Genomic DNA, 27,383 nt, shown 5'->3' with positions numbered 1-27,383 from the left:
GAGTAAGAGGAGAGGCAGAGGAGAGGCGGAGGAGAGGTGGAGGCAGAGGCGGAGCAGAGGCGGAGGAGATCTATTGCCGAGGGGTGCTCGGACAACAAGCGAGGACAGTGGGTCGCGGCGAGGGGGTGGATTCGAGAGCAGATGTGGATGAGCAAGAGAAGAGGTGGAGGAGAGGCGGAACAGAGGCAAAGAAGAAGCGGAGCAGAGGCGGAGGAGAGGCAGAGGCGGAGGTGGAGGCGGAGGCAGAGCAGAGGCGGAGGAGAGGCGGAGGCGGAGTAGAGGCGAAGGCGGAGGCAGAGAAGAGGCGGAGGAGGAGGCAAAGAAGAGGCGTACGAGGGAGAGAAGAGTGAAATTAGGGTTGGGAGAAATCAGAAATTGATTTCTCCTCCATTTCTATTTCTGGAATAGATTTCTATTCCAGAAATAGAAAATTTGATAAGCGTTATCAAACAAGTTTCTATTCCAGAAATTGGTTTGGAACATAAAAATCATTTCTGGAACAGAAATAATTTTTATCATACACCCCCTTAGTTTCTGGAAATAAATTGCAGACAGATGGAGGGAGACGATCGGTGAAGAAGGCATGAAGAAGAAGATGGTACAGGGGAAAAGACAAAACAGAGAAGAAGACAAAAGAGAAAAAGAAAGAAATATAGAAAAATCATTAAAAAATTTAAAAATTGAACATCTTCTTTCATATTTTAAACCGACTGGGTCAAATCCGGATTTGAGTGAGTCAATGGTCGGATGGGGTAAACCCAGTCCGAACCCTTGCCCCGAGTGTAATAATAACAAATTAATTAATTAAAAAATCGAAAAAATATTTAAAAAATTACAATTTAGAAAATGATAAAAAAGTTTTAAAAAATTTAGGAAATAATAAAAAATCTAGAAAATTCGACAATCAATGAAAAATTTGAAATTTGAGAAAGTCATTAAAAAGATAGAAAGTTCGAAAAAATATTAAAAAATTCAAAAAATATTAAAAAATAAAAGAATTCATAAATTTGTTAGAAAACATAAAAAAATCTAAAATGTTGGAATGGTTGAAAATTCATAAGATAATTTAAAAACCAAAAAGTTCCAAAGAAATTAAAACTCTTTGAAAAGTTTTAAAAAATAGAATTTCGGACTATAGAAGGCCGTCAATACATCATTGTATTCAAGGTTGACCAAGCCTTTAGGGCTCGACCTTATTGTTTCAATTGTCATTAGAGACAAATGCCATTGATTGTGTAATATTAATATGTTGATTTTGGCTTTCCTTCAGTCTAGTTAGGATTAACACTTATTTTTTCCTTAGTGTTAAATCTTTGCTCTCCCATGCAATTTATTTAACGATTTCCTTGGCTGCTGATTGTTATTTTAATGATTACACACCCGCATAATCATTTAACATATTAATGGATTAGTCTAAAATTAATTCAAACTACTTGACAAAAATCTTTTTTTAAATGAACAAGAGGTACTGAAAAGACATTATGTAATCAAGTTCCCGACCATAGATTCTCTAATTTGGTAAAAAGTGAAGTACACTCTCATGTCTCATTTTGGAGCAATTCTTTATTGCAAAGTTTTTATAAGCATCATAATGTCACGTGAGATATGAGATTGAGAGAGCTTGTGCCTGATCATAGGTCGTAGGCTCGTCCTTTAGGTAATGTCCCTAAACCTATTCCCTTCCCCGAGGAGTAGGTCGCGACACTTATCATATGTCTTTTATGGGGAAAAGTACCAAAAAAGTCCTAAAACTATTGCATTGGTATTAATTCAATCCTAAACTTTTCAATTTGGTACCAATTCAATCCATTCGGCTAATTTTGGTCGGCCGACGCTAACATGGAAGTTGGCTGGACACTAACATGGCAATTTTATGATTTTTTTTTTTAATTTTATTATGATTTTTTTTTTTTTTTGCCTTCTTCCTGGCGATGGCCAGTGAGCCTCTGGTGAGGCTCACTAGCCACTAGGCGAGGGCCGCGACCCTCACTGGTGGCAAGCGAGGGCTTCGCGACCCTCGCCTGGCCTATCCTAAGGTCGTTGGCGAGGCGGCTTCACTCGAATCTAGGTGAGGCCGGCCTCGCCCGTCGCCCTAGGCGAGGCCGAGCAGCCCTCGCCAGCCTTCGGCGAGGGTCGCGGCCCTAGCTCAGCCTCGCCCTAGGCCGCGAACGAGGCGGCTTAGCCCAAATCACTTGTAACATCCCGGGTCTGCACTGTACACATATTGTTTACTTTGGACACTAAGTCCTCACGGTTTTGTTTATGTTGAGGCAATCCATACTACCCCAAGAAAACGCATATTGCAAGGGCAGAGGGACGAACTCATCGTCATCTCTCTCCTAAGCCAATATATTGTCCTTTATGGGTACACATGCCTCATCAGAATCGCGCAGCCTCCCTCAAGGTTTTGTTTCCTATAGGTCACCCACATTGGTGAGGACGCACCTCTATCCCAACAATAGTCTTTTCCCTTAGAATACGTTTTCTTGGGGGTAGTGTGGGTTACCTCGAGAGGAACAAAACCATGAAGACTTAGTGTTCAAAGCGGACAATATGTGTACAGTGGGATCTGGGCTAAGCCACCTTGCCTGCGGCCCTGGGCGAGGCCAAGCTAAGGCCGCGACCCTCGCCGGCGGCTGGTGAGGGTTGCTCGGCCTCGGCCAGTCTGGCCTAGATTTGCGCGAAGCCGCCTCTTCGACAGCCCTAGGAGGCTCGCCCTCCACCTCTAGGAAGAAGGTAGAAAAAATAATAAAAAAATTGAAAATGTAATTAAAAAATCATAAAAATTGTCACGTCAGCGTCTAACCACTAGCCGACGTTCACGTCAACATCAGCTGACTAAAATTGGCCGGATGGACTGAATCGGTACCATATTAAAAGGTTTAGACTGAATTGGTACAAATGCAATAGGTTTAATACTTTTTTGGTATTTTTCCTGTCTTTTATGACTAAATGTTGAGTTTTAATACTCATGAGATATGAGATTTTTAACATAAGATATTTAAACCCTCCCTAAATCAGCTAGTAGGTGATATTGCTAGTATAAACACCTAGAGGGGGGGTGAATAGGCGCACAAACAATTTGTCTCAAATACAGAAGCAATTCTTAACAAATTGAAATACGATCGAGGTATAGAGAGTAAGGAAGAGAAAATTGAACACAGGATTTATAGTGGTTCGGCTTATTCCAAGCCTACGTCCACTCTTCCGCACTGACAGCCCACCGGCTGAATTTCACTATGATCAAAAGAGAAGTTACAGCACAGCTTTGCCTTGATTCCACAGTGTAGATGTTCTACCACACCTCCTCAAGGTCTCTCACAAATATAGACTCTCTTTTGTATACAAGTATTCGCTCAAAGGATTTATCTAAACAAATAGGAGCTTTAGACTTTGGAATTCTTCTATTGCGCACTTCTTGAACAACTAAGAACATCTTCCTTATATACTCCTTTATGCCATCTTACCCGTTGGCACTTACCAAAGGAATTCCTCCAATCTACCCATTGGGCGGAATCAATTAGGAAGATTGTTCGAGCTATTGAAGGAACGTGTTGATAGCCCATCAATCCTGTTCGCCCATACAATCAGGATCTCGGTTTCCATAAGTAGAACCTTCCAATAATATTTAGACAATCATCGAATCTTCAGTCATTGAATCAAACTTGATCAATCAAAGGATTCTGATATGTCTTCTCCAGCCACGAGATCTTCTCCAGAAGATAAGGTTAAATCCTGAACAAAGCATCCAGTTCTGGATAACCTTTCTTCAACGGATTAGAGACTGTCAATGAGAATAGACTTTGAGTCTTGAGTCTGGCGTTCCAAGGTGGGAACCGGACCGACCGGACCGGACCAAACTTTTTTATATATAATTTATATTCATATAATATATAAACACATATAATATATTAATATTATATATGAAACTTATTGTAATCGGAATTGCAATTTAGGTAACAACCTCTTATATGGCCAAGAGACCACCAAAACTCTTGTTGTTACTCTTTATTTATAGAAAAAACTCTCCTCATGCTCACACTCTCTCTCTTGCTCCCCTCACTTGCAAACGACAAGACACTTCAAGCCTTAAAAAGTCTCATATCGATTAAACATTCAAAGTATAGAAAATAGATTGTCTATAAAACCTAAGCCAAGCACAACCTTTAATCACGTTGTTCATGGATTTTATGCTTAAAAGTTAAAATTAAGCATGAAACACATAAACTATGATTGATATTCACACAAGTGAAGTTTGAATATTTTGCACGTGGAAATATGTGTGAGTAGTTTTATTAGATTGCTCGCAAATCGAATTTGATTTATCGGTCCGGAGCATAATTATTCTTTAGTAAATGGTCATTCTTTAGTGAAAAAATAAAGTGCCAATTCTTTTGGACCGGACCGGACCGGACCGGAACCGATGGTCCGGTCCGGTTCTCCGTCCTAAGACCAACGGTTCGGTCCACGGTTCCCAAAATTGGGAACTGATTCTCCCAGTCCGGTTCCCGGTTCCACCTTAGAACCGGACCGAACCGGGAACCGATCACCCCTAATCATCTCGATTTAAGTGATTTTCATGTGGTGCTCATATAGATAAATACGAGTTGGCTTTACCGCTATCATAGATTAACTTTCTTATGCCAAACTAAATCTATTTCTATTGTCTTGATTTAAGTGATTTTCATGTGGTGCCCCTAGAAACAAAACCAAGTTGGCTTTGCCTAATGTCTTTATGTTGTCTTTTTGCTAGTTATCAATAATAAAGCCTAGAGATAGTCTTGACGGGACCCCCAGTATTATTTCCTTAGCCTCTGAGTTTTGCCAGTAATCAAGATTGAAGATGCTATTTATTAGTCAAGGATGTAAAGTAGATTGCTTTTTGCATCTCCAAGGATTCTCCTTTTCATTTCTCTGTTCTTTCCCAGACAAAGAACGGAATAAAGACATGGTAATATATATATATAATATAGCAAAGTGAAAATACAAAAAGGAGCTGACATGTAGCAAGATAAACACCACAAAAAGAAGAGAATAGAAGAAGGAGTCTGTCGGGTAAACGACATGGAGCATTTGCACCTGCAGATACATATACTGTATATACCCCTAGCCATATTATAAAGTCTAGGGTTGTTCGTGGGGTAAATGGTCCATGGAGGAACAAGCGCTCTTGGCCTTGCCTTGATATGGAGAACTCATTTTCAGTCTCCTGTCATCCCTTAGGCTTTATAATTCTCGGGCCTATAGAGCATTAGGAAAAAAGGAAAGAAGAGAAAGGAAGCCTTTCGCATGTGGTTCCACATGCACTCCCTTTTTCAGTTCATAGGTCAATTGATAATTGATGGTCCGATTTTTATTTTTTATTTTTATTTTGCATGAAGTCCAGTCGAATATCTCGAATACAATATGCTATAAAACAAAATATATCCACACGCAGCTCCATGCATAGAGCTGCGAGCTCCTCATGCTATCTCTATTTCACTTCATATTTAAAAGGGCTTTTCAGATCTTGGCTTTATTGCTGTGTGGTCTCCTCTCTCTCTCTCTCTCTCTCTACACTAATGGAAGTAGCATATAACTTTCTTAGGTCAACAATGACTATGAGTCACTTTTTTGCTGCAAGTACCGTATGATGTTCTTGGATATCTTTTTCTTCTTTTTTTTTTTTTTTTTGTAATTTTTAGAATTAATATGTTTGGTGCAGTTAAAATACACGGGTGCTACATCATTTAGACGACAAGATTTATCAGTGCTATATCCATTATGATTAATAGATTTTAAGCTACTTTTTAGTGAGACTTGCCCAGCTTTGAAGAGTCATTTTTTTCTTCAAAATAAGAGCATGCGTGCGAGAGTCCTGGTTAAAGAAAAAAAGGCCTAATATATACGCACAATCTAAACCATCAGATCAATTTGTGGTAATTTTTAATAATGGGTAGCCACGCGCATGCGACAAATTAGTCCCACATGTAGACTAGCGAACACATCAAAATTTATTAGTTGATGCATGAGATGAATCTTCATATTTAGCTTATCCTCTTGGTTCATCAAAATTTGTACATAAGAAATAATTTTCACTGTGGAAAAAACCAAGATTCCAATAGCAGTGAATAAGATTAACATAATAGGAGTAAGTGGATCAAGATCAAAGTCTCATTTCCTTTGGTTATACTTGATGATATGTACATGTAAGTCATGTTTAAAAAGTCCCACAATAAAAAAAGAAAAATGGTGTGGTATGAAGTACTTAATATATTTTAGTTAGTCCATTATTCCTTAGTTTAAATTTCTTAGTGAACGTGGGTTCAACTAGATTTGTTGATGAGTTTGAACTAAGATCCTACCTTAGCAATTTTCTCAAGTGAAAGTATCGGGTTTCTGCCGTGCTTCTCAATAATTCTTCCACCCAAGTTTCGATCAAACTATGATTCCTGGTTTGTGTATGTCTGCTCTGCTTTTGGTTTTTGTTGGGACTTATGAATACTTAAGAGTAATTTTTTCACTTTCTACTCCATATTTAAAATATTATGCAAATATTGGGAAATTATGGAAATTATTACGTGTCTACATTTATAAATCATGAAGTTTTCGGCATTCAAGATCAGAAAAAAGTCAAGTTGCATCCATTGCTAAATTTGGAATAAAGCAAAAAGTCAAAACTAAAATCCCTCCATTGAAACTCTACATCTATTTATGCTTCCATTTGTGCAAAATCTTCAACTTGCACCAAGCGACAGGGTTCAAACCAATGGCCCCCCTCTCGAACTATAGTTGTTTGTGCAATTGTTAAATCAAAGCCCAAAGAAAAATAAAATCGAGAAGTTACAACCCTCAAACACTGTATCTAACACTACAAAAAAAATGATATGGCACGAGTCTCAAAATTGTCCAATTTCGTGGAAAATAATAATTTACATTTGACTTTGACCTATTTATTCTAAATTGACATATACAAGACAGATCAAACTAAAGATTATAAAGATATTTAGACATGTATTCGTGTATTAGAAGATAAGATTTTGCACGAGATTGAACCTAGTAGGCTTGTGATAAGCGTCGTTGATTGCATGAGACGCCCGTTTTGCCACCAATGGGCTTGCTCGGAAGTCGTCATGCGATGCGGTGGATCTAATACTAATCCATAAAAGACGGCAGGTGAATCAACTTGTTCAACTGGGCATGGACGGAATGAGCTCTCTCATGGGCCGAGCACAATCTTTTGCCATGAACATTGACTCCATGGCCCAAAAATTGATAATGGGCCTGTTTATGCGTTGCCCGACAGAGTCAATCCAAGAATGGTCGGCCACGTTGCCTAAAAAGTAAAGACAAGCCTTAGCTAGAGAACCCACAAGGATCCAATGAAGAACTTGACCAAACGTATTCAACCAGGTTTTTTATGATGATAACATAAGCAATTCACATTGATTGCATATGAACATCGAATTTTGCTAGTTCAAGTTTCTTTTTTCTTATGCCCACTAGCCAAATGGTTTCAGTTTATTGTTGTTACTTTGGGTTGCACATGAACCACTGCAACGGCTATAAACATCGGTAAATTAGTACTGAAATTATTCAAAGTATCCTAATTAAACAGCAAGTTTTACTCCGCTAGTGTTTCTTGACGTATCAAATTAGAGGTCTTTAAAGTGGTTCCTGCAAATTATTTTTAGTCATTGAAAATACGCATATTACATGAGTTGATGAATCATACATGACTAAGGTCGATACATGCTAGAAAAGTGTTTACAATGATAGAATCGACATCGGAAATCCAGTGTAAAAAGAAAACAATGGGCTGAAATAATAAATAGAATTATCAAGAAACATAAGGTTGCATGTAAAAATAGATATTATATAAATTCAACATCATCAATTTTTGCTTTTAACATCTAGTCTTTAAAAGCGACCTTTCAAGTGACTTACCACCAAACAAAAGGTTGGATGTAAGAAGATAGATCTCAAAAATACCAAATAAACCTTAGTCCATTGCTATATATCATTACCTATCACGAAAGTATGATATGATAGAATCATGTATGAATAATAAATGGTCAAAATCGTTGGGAGTCTAGAAATCCAAGGCAATTTGGACAAAACTGCAAAAAATGATGTGAGTAAGAAATAGATTACATAAAAAAAAAAAACTTGATTATAGTGGATTTACGTGGTTTGGTGATGTGTCTACTACACAGGGAGAGATAAAAAAGATGGTTTTATTATAATCAGCAAGGAAGATATTAAAATCAATTGATACACATTCACTCATAAGTGTCCCCAATTTTAGATTAAACCCGAACCCACAAGAATCAATCATAAGAAATGAGTTTTATGACCTTGTCATTCTTGGATGATGGTTCTTAATGCTCTTTGTTGGGAAAACATCCCCATGGTATTTTGATGATTCCAGAACAAACCTTGATGTGGTGATGATTCCAAAACAATTCTTAATGATCTTCGTGACAAGTGCAGATGTTCTTCGTAATGATGTGGTGATAATTTTAGGAAAACTGCGATAATATTGATGGTCTTTTTATGAGTTCACTGAAGATGGATTGGATCATGAGGATGAGGATCTTGATAGACAGAGAGCAAGAGAAGTATAACAAGGTGCTTAGGAGGATTTGAAGGTACCATGGTTCGTCTGTCATCAATGTAAACTTTTTGGAAGGTGACATACTCATAAGGATTATTGGATGATTGATAGCAAGTCGTTTCGCACAATTGCATCGGTCAATGATCATTGGATGGTAGGATATAGCCGTTGACAGGCTAAGAATCCATAGCAAGAGAACTAGAAATGAGTTAGAGCAATGTTAACTGTCAATGACATTGAAGGGAAGCAAGTGATGCAGAAATCATCACTGACTGACTCACTAGTTTATAAATAAATGTGATAAGTGCACTGGAAGTACTAAATTTTGTCACGGAAGTGTAATTGAGTTTAAAATTTTTTAAAAAGTGCAATTAATGAAATAAGTTGATTGAATTAATTTGATAAATTTTAGAATTTAATTGCACTATTTAAAAGTTGTAGAACTCAATAGTACTTTCATGACAAGTTTTACGACTTAGTTGCACATTTTAAAAGTTTTATAAAACAACTACATTTTTTGTGATAAATTTTAGAACTTTCAATGCACATTTCCTTAAATAAATTGTCAAATTTTGTCGTGCATCCATGGTTTAAAGAGCTTCACTTTCCAAGCTAATTTGATACTAAGCTTGAAACTCAAAATATTCATTTATTAAGTCCTTATAGTAACGAGTAGAGAACTCACCTCCATGTATTGAATCGAATCATAGAACCAATGCAAGGTCATAGCTCTAGACATAATGGTGTGCTTAGGTTTATAAGTGGACTTGTTTCAAATAAAGGAGGAAGCAGGTCCATTGCTATTAACTCCTCAAATGTATTAATAAATTTTGCAAATTGTATTTTGTAGTTTGGGATTAGTTACAAATAGAGGTATGCAACTGGATCGGTTCTACCCTATAACCGGATCGGACCACTTGAAAAATAGATCTGGCAATCGGATATAGTTGGAACTAATCCAGGACTATATCCGGGAACAGGTTCCGAGTGAATATCCATCTAGGCACTGGACCAAACTGCCCTATTTTGAAATCAATTTTATAAGCTAAATGGCAAAACCCTAATTTTTTACCTAAATGCTAACATCAGCACTCTGTCTTTTATCCTCTTGGGAATTCCTCGCCAATCTTTCCTCTTCTACTATATTTTTTTATAGAAGAATGGGGAATGTAGTTTTATAATTTAAGTTTTATATTGTGTGTTTGAATTTTTTATCTTTTATAATTATATATGACTACATGTTATTTTTGGCGGATAGAGATTTCCGTTCATTTTTATTTTGAATCTTTTTATTACTCATAACCTCATATGATTTTACTGTAAAAAATGAATAAGAAAAAGGAAAAACATTGGTTCTCGGATAGACCATGGAAATGGATCGGATAGACCATAGAAATGGATCGGAAAAGCAAGTATGTTCTAGAACCAGTTTTAGGCAAATAGGGTAGGTTCCGAGGTCCAAAAATTGGAATAGATTATATCATGGTAGGTTCCATATTCCAACTCTAGAACCTATCCACTTGAGAATCGATCACCCCTAATTACAAGTAAGGCGTGAATGCTTTTCAATTAACTAAGAAAGATACGATGGGTCATTGGTAGGGAAGGGGCACGGTAACTTCTTCTTCTTCTTCTTCTTCTTTACCCCCTTTATTTATTTCGCTTTCAGCTTTATTCGCTCTTTACTCTAAATGGAGAAATAAAAAAGAGGAAAAAAGGAAATTGACAGGGAGGGGTGAGCAAAATCACCATTCCTATTAGATCAAGCAAAGAATAATGCAGCTTTAGAGATAAGTATGCATCCAGTCACTCATTTTACGGATGTTGCTTAATTTATAAATTTATATCCTATGTGCATTAGGAATTAGATAGCAATTTAAGAAAGCATAAACTTTATTTATTGCATCTTAAAGATTTAATAAATATTATTTCCTAATTTGTCAAAGCCATCATGTAAGTTTCTGCAATTTCTTATTTTAACTCATAAAGAAAAGCTTAAATAATACTGCATCCATGTCTCATATAGACCAAATTTAATAATAGAATAAATTTATTAATTACATAAAATTCATGTTGCATGTTGCGCCCCATCTAGAGAGTTACATGTCTTAATGCCAATGTTTTAATAATCAAATTGTCAAGATAGGATCAATTAGTAATGACATTTCATGCTTATTCATACTGCATATCATGAAAAGAAAAAAGAAGAAGAATTAATTGACATTGCATTTAGAAATTGTGTTTAGATCATGCATACATTATTTGGTCGAGTTAACATTTTGCAAAACACTTGATATGGTGGATTTAATGAAGCTTTTCTATTGTTTACAGCATCGGGGTTTTGTATTTCCTTAGGTAATTTATTTATCGCTTTGATTATTGAGTGTCACTATGCATATCTACATAATCATCCATCACATGATAGTGGTTTAGAATTAAAATTAACTCAGACTGCATGCAAAATACTTTTTTAAAAAATAAAAAATAAAACGTACTAAAAGGGCATTAGATTTGTCTAGCGTAATCAAGTTTCTATATCAATGAATCTCTGATTTGCAAAGTAAAATATTCTCCCACTATTTAGACTTTTAATTGACCAATAATAAATTAGTGGTGACTTCAAAATGAATTGATTTGAATGTTTATTATTCGCGCACCCGCACGCTAGTATGGTGGGGTCTAGCCCCACCTAATCACTCATTTAACTACAAAAAGGAAAACCCACATATTTAAACTACCCACTTGCTCCCACCTTTTCTATGTGGGATAAAGTAAAAAGCACTCATTTTGTTTTAACAAACAAAATTCCAACACTATTAAGTTATTAACTAGTCAAGGATGCAAAGCACTTTTCATCTCCAAGAATTCTCCAAGAATTCTCCTTTTTTCCCGACAAAGAACGGGATAAAGACATAATAATACAAACGTTTTCCATGTGATAGCAAAGTGAAAATACAAAAAGAAGTTGACATATAGCAAGACAAAAACCCAAAAAAGAAAAAAAAGAAAAGAAGAAAAACAATAGAATAGAAGAAGGTCGTCTGGTAAATGACATAGAGCATTTCCATTTGTAGGTATATGTTACTCTATATGCAGTATATGGAAAAATATTTATTTAAAAATATCATCACATAAACTGCTCTTTATTTGCTATAAATGCTTATAATATGTTTTCACAAGAATTGGCAACTCAAATTTATGTGGTTTGATTGGATTTATAATCATGTTAAGTCGTGCAATTGAAAAACACCTATATTTTTATTGACCATGCTATAAAACTCGCATATAATAAATTCATGTCAATTCGTGTTGCTTTCGAGTTCGCCTTATAATCGTGCATAAACATATTAATTTGTGTCAGAAATTACCAGCCCTGTAGTATCAATGATAAAAAAAAATAGGTTTAAGGTAACATATGTCTCAAGTTTAGTTTTAATCCTAGTTTTTTTAATCACATAGTAGTGACGAGGTTGAGATAATTTTAAACCTAGAGTAGTCATCACAATTTGGATATTACTTTTTCATGCTCAATAATCTTTGTCGGCATTAGAACTTTGCTTCTTCTTTTTTCTCTTTAATCGACGGCCAGCAATTTGCTTTTTGGTCTTCCAAGTAGTTATCGCAATTTCGACTTTTAGAAAACAAAGAGAGACATTATTCTTCTTTTCACAGTTCGTTTATATGCATGCTTATTTAGCTAGTAATATATTATTAAGTTACTGACGGATTTTTTTTTTTTAAGTATCAATACTTGCACATGAGACGGAGTGTTGAAATATTATTTGAAATTGCTTAACAATGAAAACTATATGTTCTCTATATTCATGCAGTCTCCCTCTATTTATCAACTTAAACTTTAAGAATAATTGAGAGGACTCCCACAAAATCTTACATGGTATCGGAGTAGGAAATCCTAGTCTATGCGTGATAAGGAATGTTGGAATATTTAAATATGAAACCACACTATTCCTTTTGTATATGTGTGTTCAAACCCAAATGTCAACGTTAGGCTTATGCATGAGAGGGGTGTAGAAATGCCCTACGTAGCACGGACACTCTCCGGAAGCCTTCGTGTCGTGTCCGACACTCCGACACATGTCTGACACGTTCCGACACGTCCCGATACGCTCCAACACGCCGTCAATGAGTGTCGAAAAATTCGACACGTGGTCAACTCTCTCCGACACGTGAGTCCAGAATTCCGATATGCAATTCCGACACGCACGGGGTCAATTTTAAAAATTTCTAATACTTGAAGGGTCAAAATATAAATATACACAAAAGAAGTAATTAAAGAAGTAATAAAATTGCTATAAATATACACGCGCGGGGTCAACATTTTTTTTTTTTCAGTTTAATTTTTTTAGAATTGTTTAATTCTTTTTAAAGTCTTTTACTATGAAAGAAGTAATAAAAAAAATGCTATATATGATAAATAAATAAATTTAAAAATATCATTTCAGCATTTTGCTTTAAAAAATGTTTTTTTTTCTCTAAGTTTTGTGTATTATTGTAACAAATTAAAATAATGAATGATATTATATTTAATATTCTTCGTGTAAATTAATTCTAGGCTATTTTTATTATTATTTATTTATGTATGTATATATAAAAATATATTTAATATATAACGTGTCGGAACATGTCGAAATTCTCTATTTTTAAGAAATGACGTGTTGGCGTGTCGTGTCATGTCGTGTCGTGTCGCATGTCGCGTGTCCGTGTCGGTGCTACATAGGAAATACCATCCCATATCAGCTTAAATTTATGGATTGGACTTTCTAATATATACTTCCAAGATTTGTAATGGTAATTCAAAATTACCAACCTTAATTAAGTGACTTGCCCATTTTTCTACCATTAAGTCACCAACTAATTCTAGCTTAATGTTTGAGTCACCTACTTACTTTTCTTTGATCATTTTGAAATTACCAATTGTTGCAATATTTACCAATATTTATATGCATAGCTTACTGATTGATAATGTTACTAAGTATTATATGAAATTACTAACGAGACCTGGACCTTTGAAGTGTCAAAACTTGGTACAAGGGGACACTTAAGTGTCAAAATTAAGAAAGTGACACTTAAGTGCTAAAATCGAAGCCAAATGGATTAGTTAAGTGCTAAAGGCGAGAGAATTTTACCAAAATGCTGACGTAGCGATTTTCTAGCGAGGCAAGTATAAAATAACATCGTTTTACACACCGACGTGGCTAAACAAGTGCAAAAAGAACATCATTTTGGTGTTGACGTAGGTAAATAATTGATATAAATATTAATTAAATTAAATTTAAAACTAATTAAAAAAAAAAGATGATGGAGATCACAGGCGACGAAGGCTCCTCATTGTCACTGGCCCTTCCCGGGAACGGTGGGGAGGAGGCGGTGGTGAGGGCTCCACGTTGGCTGCCTGGAATTTCCATCTTTTATTTTTAAAATAATTTTAATTTAATTTAATTAATATTTATATTAAAATTCAAATAAGAGGCAAAACAAATACTGATTCTTTTTTTTAAAGGAGGAAGAGGTAGAAGGCGAGAGCTTAGCCCTTGTTGTCACCTCCCCATTGTTGCTAGCTCGCCATTGCCGAGAAGGGCCGGCAACGGTGGGGGAAAGGTCGGTTGAGGTCGGCGGGCCCTAGCCAAGGGCTAGTGACATTTGTCAAGTGGTAGTGAGGGCCTGTGAGCCCTCACCTCAAATCTGGGCGAAGGCTTGTAGGCCCTCAACATTGGTTGGTTGGGTCACCAAGCCTTATCGGCGACGGTGGGGAAGGCGGCGAAGGCTGAGCCTTGATGTCCTACAACCATTTTTTCTTTAAATTTTTTAAAATTTAATTTAATTAATATTTATATTAAAATTCAAATCTGCGCTAAAACAACATCATCTTAGCGTTTTTTTTTTTAGTCAACTCTCCGGCGAGCTACATAGGCAAGTAATATTAATAAAAAAATTGCTACGTAGGATTTCCTAACTTTTGACATTTAATTATCTTCTCATACTAAGTTTTGGCACTTGGGCTATTCTTTTGTCAATTGCTAACTATTATTAGAGTTCACTTGATGTTTATTGATAACCACATAATTACTAGTTGTTCCAATAGTTCACAAGATGTATTTCCAAACTTATCATTGGGTTATATCTACAAATTCTTATACAAAATTACCAATATATTTCAAATTACTAGTTCTCTTGACGACTTACTAACATTTATATATGGAGCTTAAATTATAAACTCTGATTGGAAACTAGCTATTTTAGCTTAAATATCTAACCCCTTGTCAAAATAAACTAGTAGCCATGTGAACTAATTTTGCATTACGGTTTTGCAATACGTAGTTATTATTCACGAGAGCATTCTTGGAACTTTTGAGTTAAAAGGTTTTGAGATTAAAAATACGTGAAGCCATCTGATACATGATTATGGAAAGCTCAATTACCAACTTCATTAGAGAGGAGTAATGATGAAGATTCCGCCATTAATTCACAGTTATTAATAAATTGTCAAATTTGTCATGCACCCATGATTTTTTTGGTCTGGATGCACCCATGATTTAACGAGCTTTATTTTTGAGCTAATTCGATGTTAAATTTGAAACTCAAAATCTTCATTTGATGACTGTTTTAGAAATGAGTAGAGAGCTTGCCTGCATATATTGAATTGAAGCAAGAACTGATGCGAGGTCTTGAGCTTGAGGAGATAATTTTGTTCTTACGGTTTGATAGAATATTTAAATATTAAACCATGTATTGATATAATAGTTTAAGTTTTTAGAATAGTTGGTAGTGGTTTTACCAAATTTCATATAGAATTAGATTAAAGGGTTTTGAGTTTAAATCTTTTCAGTCCTTATTTACCTACCCAATTAAATTTGCCCACATTTAGTACAAGGCAAAAAGATCAGACGAAGCGTGAGGGGTTGATAGAATTTTTATAATAGTTGGCAGTGATCTCATCAAATCTCGCAGGTTTATAAATAGACTTGTTCAAATAAAGGAGGAAGTAAGTCAAGTGCTATTAATACGTCAAATGTATGATTAAATTCTGCAAAGTATCTACTTTAGTTTGGGATCAGCAATAACAAGTAAGGTGTGACTGATTTTCCATTACCTTGGAAAGATTTGAGGGGTTGATGGGAAGGAAGTGGCACAATTTATTTTGCTTCCAACTTTATTAGCTTTTTATTTACATGAAAAAAAAAGAACACAAAATCACCATTCCTATGAGATTAAGTTAAGAATAATGCAGCATTAGAAACGAGTATGCTTTACGTTTACTCATTTTACAAGCATTGCATATATTCCAAAAAATCATAAGACATGCACCATATCATAAACAATGTAATATCGCATAGCTAGCATATGTCAACCTCATCTTATGCTCATGTCAAGAAGACTTCATGGTCACACTTTGCCAGGCGATGAGGTACAAAAATAATAGTTCGCTCTAATTAAGTCTCGAAAAACGCTTTAGCTACAATTAAGCCCCGAAGTAGAATCGGTCCATACACATACATAACGTCATGTCTAAATATGTAGGTTGACTATGAGCATCAAACCAAAACCACAATATAACATGCCGCCTTACATATCACCAATATAAATAACATTCCATCAAAAACATTTCTAGATAAAATTCATCTGAGGCACCATAGTATTAAATGTTTGATCCGGATTTTAGAAAAAAATGTATACCATACAGTACTTTACAGCTTGACTTCAATATACGGGCCATGACATAGTAGAGTTTTTCCTTCTCGATAAATCGCGTCATGCAATTCTTGCAAAACACAACAAGAAGCGAAAGACCATAAAGTGAGAAAGCAAGAGACAAGCGTAAAGTTACAAGTTTGATGATTTCCTGAGAATCTGAGCCGTCAAAGAAATGTTGGGCCCCACTCACCCCCAACCTACCATTGGGCCCACTTGTACACTTGTTGAATCAGCTAAGTCAATATTCCTTGACCGTGGCACCAAATAACATATGATTTTGCAAGTTCACCACTTCCATCGATCATATCACCCAGCAAACCCCCTCTTCTGCTACTACATTTCCCTATTAACACAATGGCCAGGGGTCTGCTCGAGAAAGAAGAAAAAGAGGCTCGGGAGTCTCAGCTTCATCAAGCAATAGCAAATGATGATGTTGATGAGCTACATTACTTAATTGTGGAGGAGCGAGGGCTCTTAGATCGCGTATCTAAGCACCCCTTCCCAAATACTCCTCTACATCTTGCTGCGGCTGCTGGAAAAACCCAAGTGGCCATGGAGTTGGCCATCTTGAGGCCTTCATTGGCTCAGAAGCTGAATCCGGAGGGTTATAGCCCCATACACTTGGCTTTGCAACAAGAACAATACCAAACTGTGAGGGCACTGATGAACTTTAACCCTAAGTTGATCCGAGTCTACGGACGAGGCGGGATTACCCCTTTGCATTACGTTGCCGAAAAAGAGGGAGACAAAGAGCTGGAACTTCTAGCTGAAATCCTTTACGCTTGCAAATCATCTATTGAAGATTTAACGAGCCGATGTGAGACTGCGGTTCACGTTGCCGTTAAGAACCACAATCTCAAAGCATTCAAGGTTTTGTTTGGATGGCTTAAACGAGTCCATTTGACAGAAATTTTGAATTGGAAAGACCAAGATGATAACACTGTCATGCACATTTCTGTATCTGGAGAGCCACAAAAAGAGGTATAGTTCATCGATTTCTTGGTTGTTCGTGCTTTTATTCTTTGATCCTTGAATTCGACAATCTCTAGTCCCGGAACAAATGTTATGATAATAAAATACCAAGAGTTGAAAATACATGATGTCAGAAACATTCAAAGAGGGGAGATTTGAACGGGGTCACCTCGTTTGTTTGTTTGTTTTTTTATGGAGAGAAGCAAAGGGATTAGGAGGGATGGACATCACGAGAGCGTAGGCTCCACTCTCATATTGAATCCAGTTTTTGCATGTGGATCCATTCTTGTTTACTTGGTGATTACTCTAATCATTTTATATCTCTTCAAATTATTCCATAAAATGTATGATAAAATCTTTTTATGCCATTCGGATGGGTTGGAAAAATTAGATCAAGAAGTAGTTCTTTAAAAAAAAAAAAAAAAAAAATAAAAAAGGCAGATACTCATATTAAGATAATGTTAATATTAGTAGGTAGGTTACGCTTTATTGTTTTGTTTAATTTAATAGTCACATATGGGCCTATATGAAAACCCATTTAGCGTTGGACAGAAAATTTAACACTGAATGATATTAAACTTGTGAGATAATCAGTATTTGACTTAAAAGACTCAATATAGTCAAAATACTCACTTAAACTAGTGATCCGTGTAGTGAATAGTAATTAGAATCTTCACAATTATATTGTTAAAACCTATCAATAGTAATCGCATTTCCATGTTTGGCAAGAATTAAGGATATTCAGTGGTGTATTTTTGGCTATTATAAAAAAAAAAAATTTACTTCTATTTTCAACACCTAAGATTACCCATGCTAGCGCTTGTTTTTCAGATTTAAAACAATCCCATAGTTTCATTTCAAAATCTGCTACTAGTAAAACTCTTTTAAGCTGGTGATGCTTCTAATTTGTAATAATTTTGATTGGCCTCACTTTGTTTTGGTGGGAGGATATAGAGAAATTGGAAGGGAAGAAAAGGAGTGATATAGAGATCACCTTGTTTAGAGTTTAGACAGTGGCAAGAAAATGTACAATTAAAATCGTTTCCCTTGGACCCCCATAAAACTCAGTTTTTAGTGAGTTCTAGATCTCTCTAAGTTGGATGGTTTTGTATGAATACTTCTCTTCCAACTCTCTCCATCATAATACACTCCTACCATACTCAAAAGTATTTCAATTCATCCTTTCCTAGTATTTTGTTTTTCCTTATTGATTAGCAATGCCTCTTTCCTCCTTTCAAAATCAGTCCATTGAACATATTTTATGAGATAGAAGCTAGTGAAATGGAAGTGAATGAGGACAATGCAACACAATCATAAATAATCAATTTGTGGATGAGAAAATTACTCCCCGTTAGTTAAATCTTGTGCATAAAGGATATAAACACATGTCTATGGTAATTGTTCTCTTCATAGCAAAAGGACTCATATACAACATGAAACCATTTAGTTGACTTGGTCAAGTCCTAAACTTTCATGAAACATCATAGTCAATTGTGTTAGCACTTTTATGAATTCGCCCATGTTAAAATTCACACGGGCAAATCCTAGTTATCATGTAATAATTTCAAGCAAGATGACTAAATTGCACCTTTTGAAACATTTGGGGCTTCATTACATGGGTTGAAATGATTGCATTTGATAAATAAGGTTTCATAAACTCATTCCCATGGGACATCAGTCGTTGCATCACTAGTATCACTCAAACTTGCATGTCATGAGCTCACTTTATGCACAATTGCAAAGCTAGTGACTAAGCAGTTATTGAAATTGAAGGGATACATACTTCATTCCGTTCCCTTTGCATTTCTTCCAGATCATACTGGCGTTGCATGCACATGTCGATTTAGATGTGAAGAACTTCCAGGGTAAGACAGCTCAGGAAATCTTGCAAGATAGTGGGAAGAGTGCAGGCATTGAAGGATTAGTAAGATCTCCTACTTGCGACCTCTCTCTATCAAACAATGTTTTACTTCTATTTTCAACGCCTAAGATTACCTAGGCTTGTTTTTCCAGATTTATCAAAACAAGCCCCTAGTTTCATTTCAAAAGCTACTAGTGGTAAAACTATTTTAAGCTCGTGATGCGTCTAATTTGAGTTCATTTTGATTGGCCTAATACTGTTTTGGTCAGAGGATATAGGAAAATTGAAAGGGAAAGAAAGGAGTGATATTAAGATCACCTTGCTTACAGTTTAGACAGTGGCGATAAAATGTAAAATTAAAATTGTTTCCCTTCAGACCCCTACAAGACTCATTTCTAGTGAGCTCTAGATCTCTCTTCCAACTCTTTCCATCGTGATACACTCCTACCTCACACAATAGTAACTTAATTCATCCTTTTCCAATATTCTGTTTTTCCTACTGATAAGCAAAATCTTTTTCCTCCTTTCGAAATCAGTCCATCGAACATATTGTACAAGATAGAAGCTAGTGAAATGGAAGCTAACAAGGACAATACAACACAACCGTGTGGACCAAAAAATTACTCTTCAATAAGTTGAATCTTATGCATAAACGACATAAACACACATGTCTAAGGTAGTCTTTCTCTTCATTGCAAATGGACTTTTGTGCAAAATGAAATTGATTCTTAATTCTTTCAGTTGACTTGATCAAGTTCTAAATTTTTGTGGAAAATATTGGTCAATCAGATTAGCACATTTGTGGATTCACCTATGTTACAACTCACAGGGCAATTCCTAACTATCACGTAAATAATTTCGGGTAAAATGACTAAATGGCATTTCTTGAAAACATCTAGGATTTCATTACATAGGTTAAAATGATTGCATTTGATAAATAAGGTTTAGCAATTTTTTTTCGGGATTAGTTGAGTATCATAACTCTTGTATGGCATTCATTTGAGTAATATGACTTCTTTTTTTTTCATCACTTGAGTGCTATATAAATTTTCAATCGATTACTTGAGTACCATAATTCTTTTTTTAAAAAAAGGCCCACTATAAGTGCCATACCTTGTTGGATTTTTTACACTTCCGTGAACATTTTTAAAAAGTAATGGCACTTATATGGATTTTTTTTTTTTAGAAGTTATGATGCACAAGTGAACGAAAAAAAATTTGTCCCTTAAGTGAGTGCCGTAAAAAAGTTATCTTGTTCAAAATAGTAAAGCTAGTGACAAAGCAGGAGTTATAATTCAAGGGATATACACTTCATTTTGTGCCTTTTGCATTTCTTCCAGATCGGAAAGTGGACAGTTGAGAATTTCAAAATAAATGTGAAGAAGACAGCTATGAAAATCTTCCGAAATGGACGCGAAGGAAGACCGCCTACTCCCGCCCTCTCTCTATCAGAGTTATTAAGCATGGAATTAACTATCTTTGAGAGGCTCGCATCTTTGTTCATCGTCCGAGATGAATCCGCTCGCAATATAGTCCTTGCAGTGGCCACTTTAATTGCGACTGCCACTTACCAAGCCGCACTCAGTCCTCCAGGAGGATACTGGGAGGATAACTCTCCAAATCATCCAGCCAAGTCCACTGTCGTTACTGCCAATTCCAGTGCCATTGCTGTTGAAAAACCACATGAAGCCGGAAACTCTATCCTGACTGGCTCGAAACTATACTGGTTCATGGTCCTCAACAGTACGGTTTTCATGGCCTCCCTCATCACGATCTGGATCACCGCTATTCCCCTAGTGGCTCACACTCGAACGGTTCACCTTTTAACTTTTCTCATCGCTTATGCCTTCTTTGTTACCCTTAGAATCGAATTACCGAAACCCGATCGTGTCGCAGGAGCGGCAATTTACCTGAGCTATCTGCTTCCCACGTTTGCGTTCGCATATTACTTTTTGATGAAGTACTCCACATACCCACGCCAACTCAAAAAGTTTGCCACAGGGAGACGCGTCGGCAACTTCCTCAAATTGAAGGATCGGAAATAGTTGGCGAGTATTATTTACTCTAAAGTACTCTTCTCACGTGTGGAATAAAATCTATGTTTCTAGTCTTGAGGTTGTCAAGAACTAGACTCTTTCTCATTTGTTGCATGTAATGGACTCATCTATTAATAAATTGATCCCAATAGGCCTTTACTCTTTGCTCGAAGCCGAGACTTTGAATAGCTTTATTTTCCTTATTTAACTTCGATGCAGTGGAAACAAAAAAGCACTGAGTTACAACTCGCAAACATGAATGCTCGAAGTGTACACGCACAAAATGCATTTAGGTTTTTTATTTATAGAAAGAGGCAAACTGCATGATTCTGTAAAACATAACAAGTTAATACAGTTGCAACCCCCCTAAGGGTTATTACTAGATAAAGTAACCGAGAAAAAAGAACCGAGAATATAACAAAAGCCGAGCTAAACCTTAAAAACCAACTTGATCATGTGATATCTACTATATATATCAACTCATCTATAAATGTTTGTTGGGAAAAACGGATCCCCGAAAAGTGGATTCGACACTAAATCGAACCCCTAAAGCAATGCGGAAGACAAGCCTAGGAAAAACACGTATTACCGATTCTAAAGCACACCACGGATTCGAGCATACTTTGTTAGCCACAAATTAGACACCGACGCCGATAAGAGGAAGAGAATCCGGTCCTGTTCGATCCGATGACGCCTTGAGGGGAAGGAAAACGCTTACTGTTTTTCTTTTCTTTTTGGAGAGAGAGAGAGAGCGCGTGGGAGAAGATGTACGTACGTTGATTTCCAAAAGGTATGTTCTCCTTCTCTCTCATCCCTTTTATACGTCCCTCCATCCACGGGCCCTATTCCTGTGGGCCGGGCTTTTAGGCCCAACATGGGCGGACGGGCCTTAAGCCCATCACTAATAAAATCATCATCTCCCACTCGCATATGGTGGGCTGAACAGGATTCTCTTTACCTCTCTTCAACATTCCTACTGGTGAATAATCTGTGCGACCAGCATACTTTGAAAGCTCGTTGCTATACATCTGTTAGGAATATATAGCAGCTCATAATGGGCGTTATAATCTGAATAGATTTAGTATGCAGTACCCTAGATCGATCGATCACATTTATATCTATCTTGATCTCTTTTAAACAATGATACATATATTGTATTCACAATTATAATTATCACAAAGACAGTCATAATTGGTCGACCAGTGAATACAAAACTATAATGTGATTCCCAAAATCGATCTTCCTATTTCCTTCAAACTCTCAATTTCAGTTCCGCTTGCTTTTTCTAGAAATGTCCCATTAGATCGAATCAACTCATGACCATTGGCAACATCCTAAGATAGCAAACACTAAATAGAAACCTTGAGAATAAGTAAAAGTCATGAGGGTACTAAAATTGAGGAACTCTTTTCCTCAAGAGTCTCACACGTCATAAAAGTTGAGATCAAACTTTTTACCACTCTTATTGGTCGGCTCATGCATACATAGTATGAAATACGTATTACGGTATTAACTCATTTCCCATGGAGCGTATGTCTACACCTTTCAATTCTGTACATATGATAGTTCAAACATACCCAATGTCTAACTTGAGTTCACGTATCTACTCATTTACAAAATTCATCAAAACTCACATCTGACATCTTAGACAGATAAAGTAAAATATGTGGGGTATTTTACTTTCGGACATAGTAAGTATTATGTCATCATCTTAACACTCAGTTAAGGCGACATATGTATTTTAAGCTTGAGCTCTCGATTATCACCTAGATAATAAGTTTAAAAACAGTCTCATCTCTATTTATCACACAACAAATAGAGGCGATTATCCGTGTGAATGGGCTAATCTTTTATCTATCGGACATACTTTCTCAACTTAAAGTATTGCACTGAGCATTAAGATGCATAAAGATCAAACAAAGATTCATAGGCATCAATGATGAAAACACAAATTCATCAAATGTGAACACATAGGGAAATTACAATATTCAGTACATCAGCCTCTACGCAATCCTAGAGATTTCATATGGCAACAAAACACATCTCTAGGTATTGGCTTTGTCATAGGATCTACTACCATTCTATGCGTAGTATGTACTCTAAGTTCACATCTTTTCGTGCAATCATATCCTTGACAAGAGTATACTTGGTATCTATATGTTTGGTCTTGCCATGAAATTTTGGATCTTTGGTGTACGCTTTTCTTGCTTGGCTATCGCAATTAACCAACAATAAATCTGCAGCACTTCCAATAACACCTAAATGATCCAAAAAATCTCTTAAGCCAAACACCTTCTTATACTGCTGCTGATAATGCCACGAACTCAACTTCTATCATGGACAAGGCTATACACTTTTGTTTCTTATTGCTCCAACATATGGTGCCATTATTCGGTAAGAAAACAAACCCAGAGGTAAATTTCCTTTCATTTAAATCACCTCCCCAATGAGCATCAGAATAGCCTTTGAGTTGCAGATCATTTCCTTAATAACTCAGCATATAATCAGCAGTCCCCTTTAGATACCTTAGTATTCATTTAACGGCTTTCTAACGTGCTTAACCTGGATTGGATTGGTATCTGCTCACCATTCCAACTACAAAACATATGTCAGGTCTTGTACACATCATAGCGTACATCAAGTTCCCAACAGCACTAGCATAAGGAACATGTTTCATTTGTTCCTTCTCTTGTGGAGTCCTTGGACACAGTCTATGACTCAATCCTTTACCTTTTACAATAGGAGTGTCTATGGGTTTACAATCCCATATCCTTCAATTCAAAGTTGGAAGACAACCAACTCTTGACATTATTAACAAACTCCATATTACTTCCGACAATTAGTATATCATCAACATATAATGATATGATCACAAATTGATCCTTGGATCTTTTGATATATACACAATGATCCTCATCAATCATTGTAAAATCATATGCCATTACGGCATTATGAAAACGTATATACCATTGTCTCGATGACTGCTTGAGGCCATATATCGATCTCAAAAGTCAACATACCTTTTCTTCCTGGCCTTTCACTATGAAACCAGCAGGTTGTTCTATATATATTTCTTCCTCTAATTCTCCATTGAGGAAAGTAGTCTTTACATCCATCTAATGTAACTCAAGATCCATACTAGCCACTATTGCCAGAATAATGCGAATCGAGGTAAATCTCACTACAGGAGAAAATGTATCTTCATAATCAATTCCTTCATGTTGATTATACCCCTTCGCCACAAGGCGAGCCTTATGCCTTTCTATCGAGTTATCAACCTTTCGCTTTATTTTGAGAACCCACTTGTTCCCAATAGCTTTGCGTTCTTTTGGAAGGTCAACCAATTCCCAGACTTGGTTTGATTTCATTGACTCCATCTCCTCTTTCATTGCATAAATCCATTTTTTCTTACTATGGCAATTCAGAGCCTCTTAATATTTCTTGGCTCATCCTTATCTCGTGGAGCAATTATAAAAGTTTCCCGTTCAATGTCAAAACGTCAACGGGGAATACTTTGGCAACTTGTTCGCTATATGGGAGATTGTACACTTAGCACATCATTCCCCATCATGCTCCCACTTGGATTGGATAATGATGACATCATCTCATCATGTGGTTGCAATTGAGAATGAGTTGAATTCAATTCATCACTTCTCATATTACTCCCATTTGGACGAACTCCACTAATATCATTATCTTGATCCAATGTTTCAAATAGGGAGTAGTCTTCCCCTATTTTGCCCTTCTTAGGAAATTTATCCACTAAGAATGTGACATCCCGTAATTCAAATTCGGTTATACTTCCACTTTCCTACTCACCTATGAACACATACCCTTTCAAGTGTTCGGAGTATCTCATTAAAATACTCTTCTTTCCTTTGGGACCCAATTTCCCAAACTTGTGAGAGGACTCATGAGTATAGGCAGCACAACCCATGGCTTAAGAAAACTTAAGTCTGATTTTCTACCTATCCATAACTCATATGGAGTGGAAGTAACTGATTTGGAAGGCACCCGGTTAAGTATATAGGCAGCAGTTAATAACGCATCACTCCAAAAAGTAATAGGTAAGTTAGCATGCGCCATCATGGACCTAACCATTTCCAGTAGGGTTCTGTTTCTTCTCTTCCACAACACCATTTTGTTGAGGAGTATATGGAATAGACAACTGTCTTTCTATTCCTTTTTCATCACATAATTTTCTGAACTCATCAGATAAATATTCTCGACCTCGATCGGATCTCAATGCTTTTATTTTCTTGTCTAATTGATTTTCTACCAGGTTCATAAACCTTTTGAAACAACTTATCCGAATCGAGTATAATCATCTATAAAAGTGATGAAATAAACAGCCCCATGCCTTCCTTTCACTTTCATTGAACCACAGACATCAGAATGGATTAAATGCAGAGGAAATTCAGCTCTTTTATCTTTTCCAAATGGTTTCCTTGTCGTTTTCCCTACTAGGCAATGCTCATATATTGGCAAATCGACTTTTTCAATATTGCCCAACAAACCCTCTTTGGCCGATCTATTCATACGTTGTTGGCCAATATGGCCAAGTCTAGCATGCCACATTAATCACATCATTATCATATTAAGTAGAAGACGTGAAACAAGGGAATAACAAATATTGACATCACCACAGTCAACATTTAGTATAATAAAACCATCCAAAAAGTGACTACAACCATAGTAGTTTGTATCCAAATACAAATCTACACTGCTATTACGGAAGTTCACACTAAAACCAAGCTTAACCAACATCAAAACAGATACTTAAATTTCGACGAATCTCCAGAGCATATAGAACATCATGTAGGAACAAGGTGTGCCCACCACACATGTTCAGTTGGCAGGTGCCAATCCCTTTCACTTTAGCTCTGGAGTTGTTTCCCACATAGATCCACTTAGTTCCAGTTGGTACTCGTCAAAATTCTACGATGGATTCTCTATCCTTCGCTACATGGTCTGTCGCTCCTGAATCTACAGTCCACAAAGGATTGTATTCAGTCTATAAAGCAGAACTTGACACAAAAGCAAAGTTCTCAAATGTACAAGAGGTGTATACCTTCTTTGGCTCACGACAGTCGCGAGCATAGTGACCTCTATTGTCACAATTGTAACACTTCACCCTTGACATTTTCTTCACTTGAGGACGTTTTCCTCTCTTGTGTTGGTTAACTCTTGATCTCTTGCAATAAGGACTTGATCCTTTGCATTCCCACATATTGAACGAATCAATACACTTGCGCTTAGAGCTCAAAGCCCTTTCTGAGCTAGAACCAGCATTGCAAATATCTATTTTCGGCTCACATGCCATCAAGCGGTCCTCTACCAGCTCAAGGTGGCGCACAGCATCCTCAAGATCTTCCATAACATGGTCAAGAGCTTCTAGTGTTTCTTGCTTTTCTAGCACATATTGAATCTTCATTTTCAATATTTCACAATTGTTGTCGTTCATTTTAGCAATTACGTTCTTAGTTGCTGAAACCATCAATCTGAACACATCAGACATATATGCACGAATAATTAATGCCTATCATTTATGCATCCACTTTGCACAGACCCATCATATCAATGAATAATTTCAAGTAAGGTTTCAGAATCAAAAGGTCACTATGTTTCCAATCATCCTCCAAAAATCCTAACTTAAAACTATCATTAATATAATTGTCTTATGCAAAATAAATTTTATGAATTTACAAAAACTTCTATAACTACCCACAGCTAACTACCCACATCAATCAACAATTAACAGAAAGCAACAGATAATTAACATCCAATAAAATAATAATGCTTTCAACTAATACAACAATTCATTATACTAAGTAATATGTCCAAAAAGAAATATCAACATAGAAAGAGATATTCACACCAAAAAAAAAAATATCTCAAACTAATCTAAGAAATAAATAGGGAATGTCCCTTCTAATCTATTAATCAAAACATCTGAGAAAACTGAAGGCACATTTGCCAACCATGGAAAAACTTTTGGAGAGCTTTCATGTTGCCACCAATGCACATTTACTCTACGCCAAGTGGCACTCAATCTAAGGGTTGAAGTTTTGGCCAACTCAATCGTATAGTACTCTCTTACAAAAGCTTCCACTAGCCTCCTATAACCCGGGACTACGTTGACCTCCTATAGCCGATGTAACACTGCTTGCCATTCAGGTGGAAGAGTGTTCATCAAAGCCGGCAC

General features: G+C 36.3%; 1 protein-coding gene across 2 annotated transcripts; it reads left to right on the top strand.

Moving 5' to 3' along the window:
- The first annotated feature begins 16,619 nt into the window (after window positions 1–16,619).
- Window positions 16,620–21,329, top strand: LOC104428174 (ankyrin repeat-containing protein BDA1). Of its 2 annotated transcripts, XM_018866052.2 has the most exons (4): window positions 16,620–17,290; window positions 19,095–19,205; window positions 20,483–20,956; window positions 21,039–21,329. In XM_018866052.2, the coding sequence occupies exons 1-4, from the start codon at window positions 16,664–16,666 to the stop codon at window positions 21,054–21,056; spliced, it is 1,230 nt and encodes a 409-aa protein (XP_018721597.1). In that variant the 5' UTR covers window positions 16,620–16,663; the 3' UTR covers window positions 21,057–21,329. The 2 variants fall into 2 exon arrangements, with proteins under 2 accessions (XP_018721597.1, XP_010039478.1); XM_010041176.3 differs by having other exon boundaries at window positions 20,483–21,329.
- Window positions 21,330–27,383: the final 6,054 nt, after the last annotated feature.

The sequence above is a fragment of the Eucalyptus grandis genome, chromosome 4 (genome assembly GCF_016545825.1).
Source record: "Eucalyptus grandis isolate ANBG69807.140 chromosome 4, ASM1654582v1, whole genome shotgun sequence".
Classification (NCBI taxonomy): domain Eukaryota; kingdom Viridiplantae; phylum Streptophyta; class Magnoliopsida; order Myrtales; family Myrtaceae; genus Eucalyptus; species Eucalyptus grandis.
The sequence above is the reverse complement of the archived record's forward strand: the minus strand, read 5'-3'. Positions and strand labels throughout refer to the sequence as shown.

Coding starts and splice junctions, on each gene's coding strand:
- LOC104428174 (XM_010041176.3), top strand. CDS start 16,664: ATGGCCAGGGGTCTGCTCGAGAAAGAAGAAAAAGAGGCTCGGGAGTCT. Junction 17,291..19,094: donor CTGGAGAGCCACAAAAAGAG/GTATAGTTCATC, acceptor CATTTCTTCCAG/ATCATACTGGCGTTGCATGC. Junction 19,206..20,482: donor GTGCAGGCATTGAAGGATTA/GTAAGATCTCCT, acceptor CATTTCTTCCAG/ATCGGAAAGTGGACAGTTGA.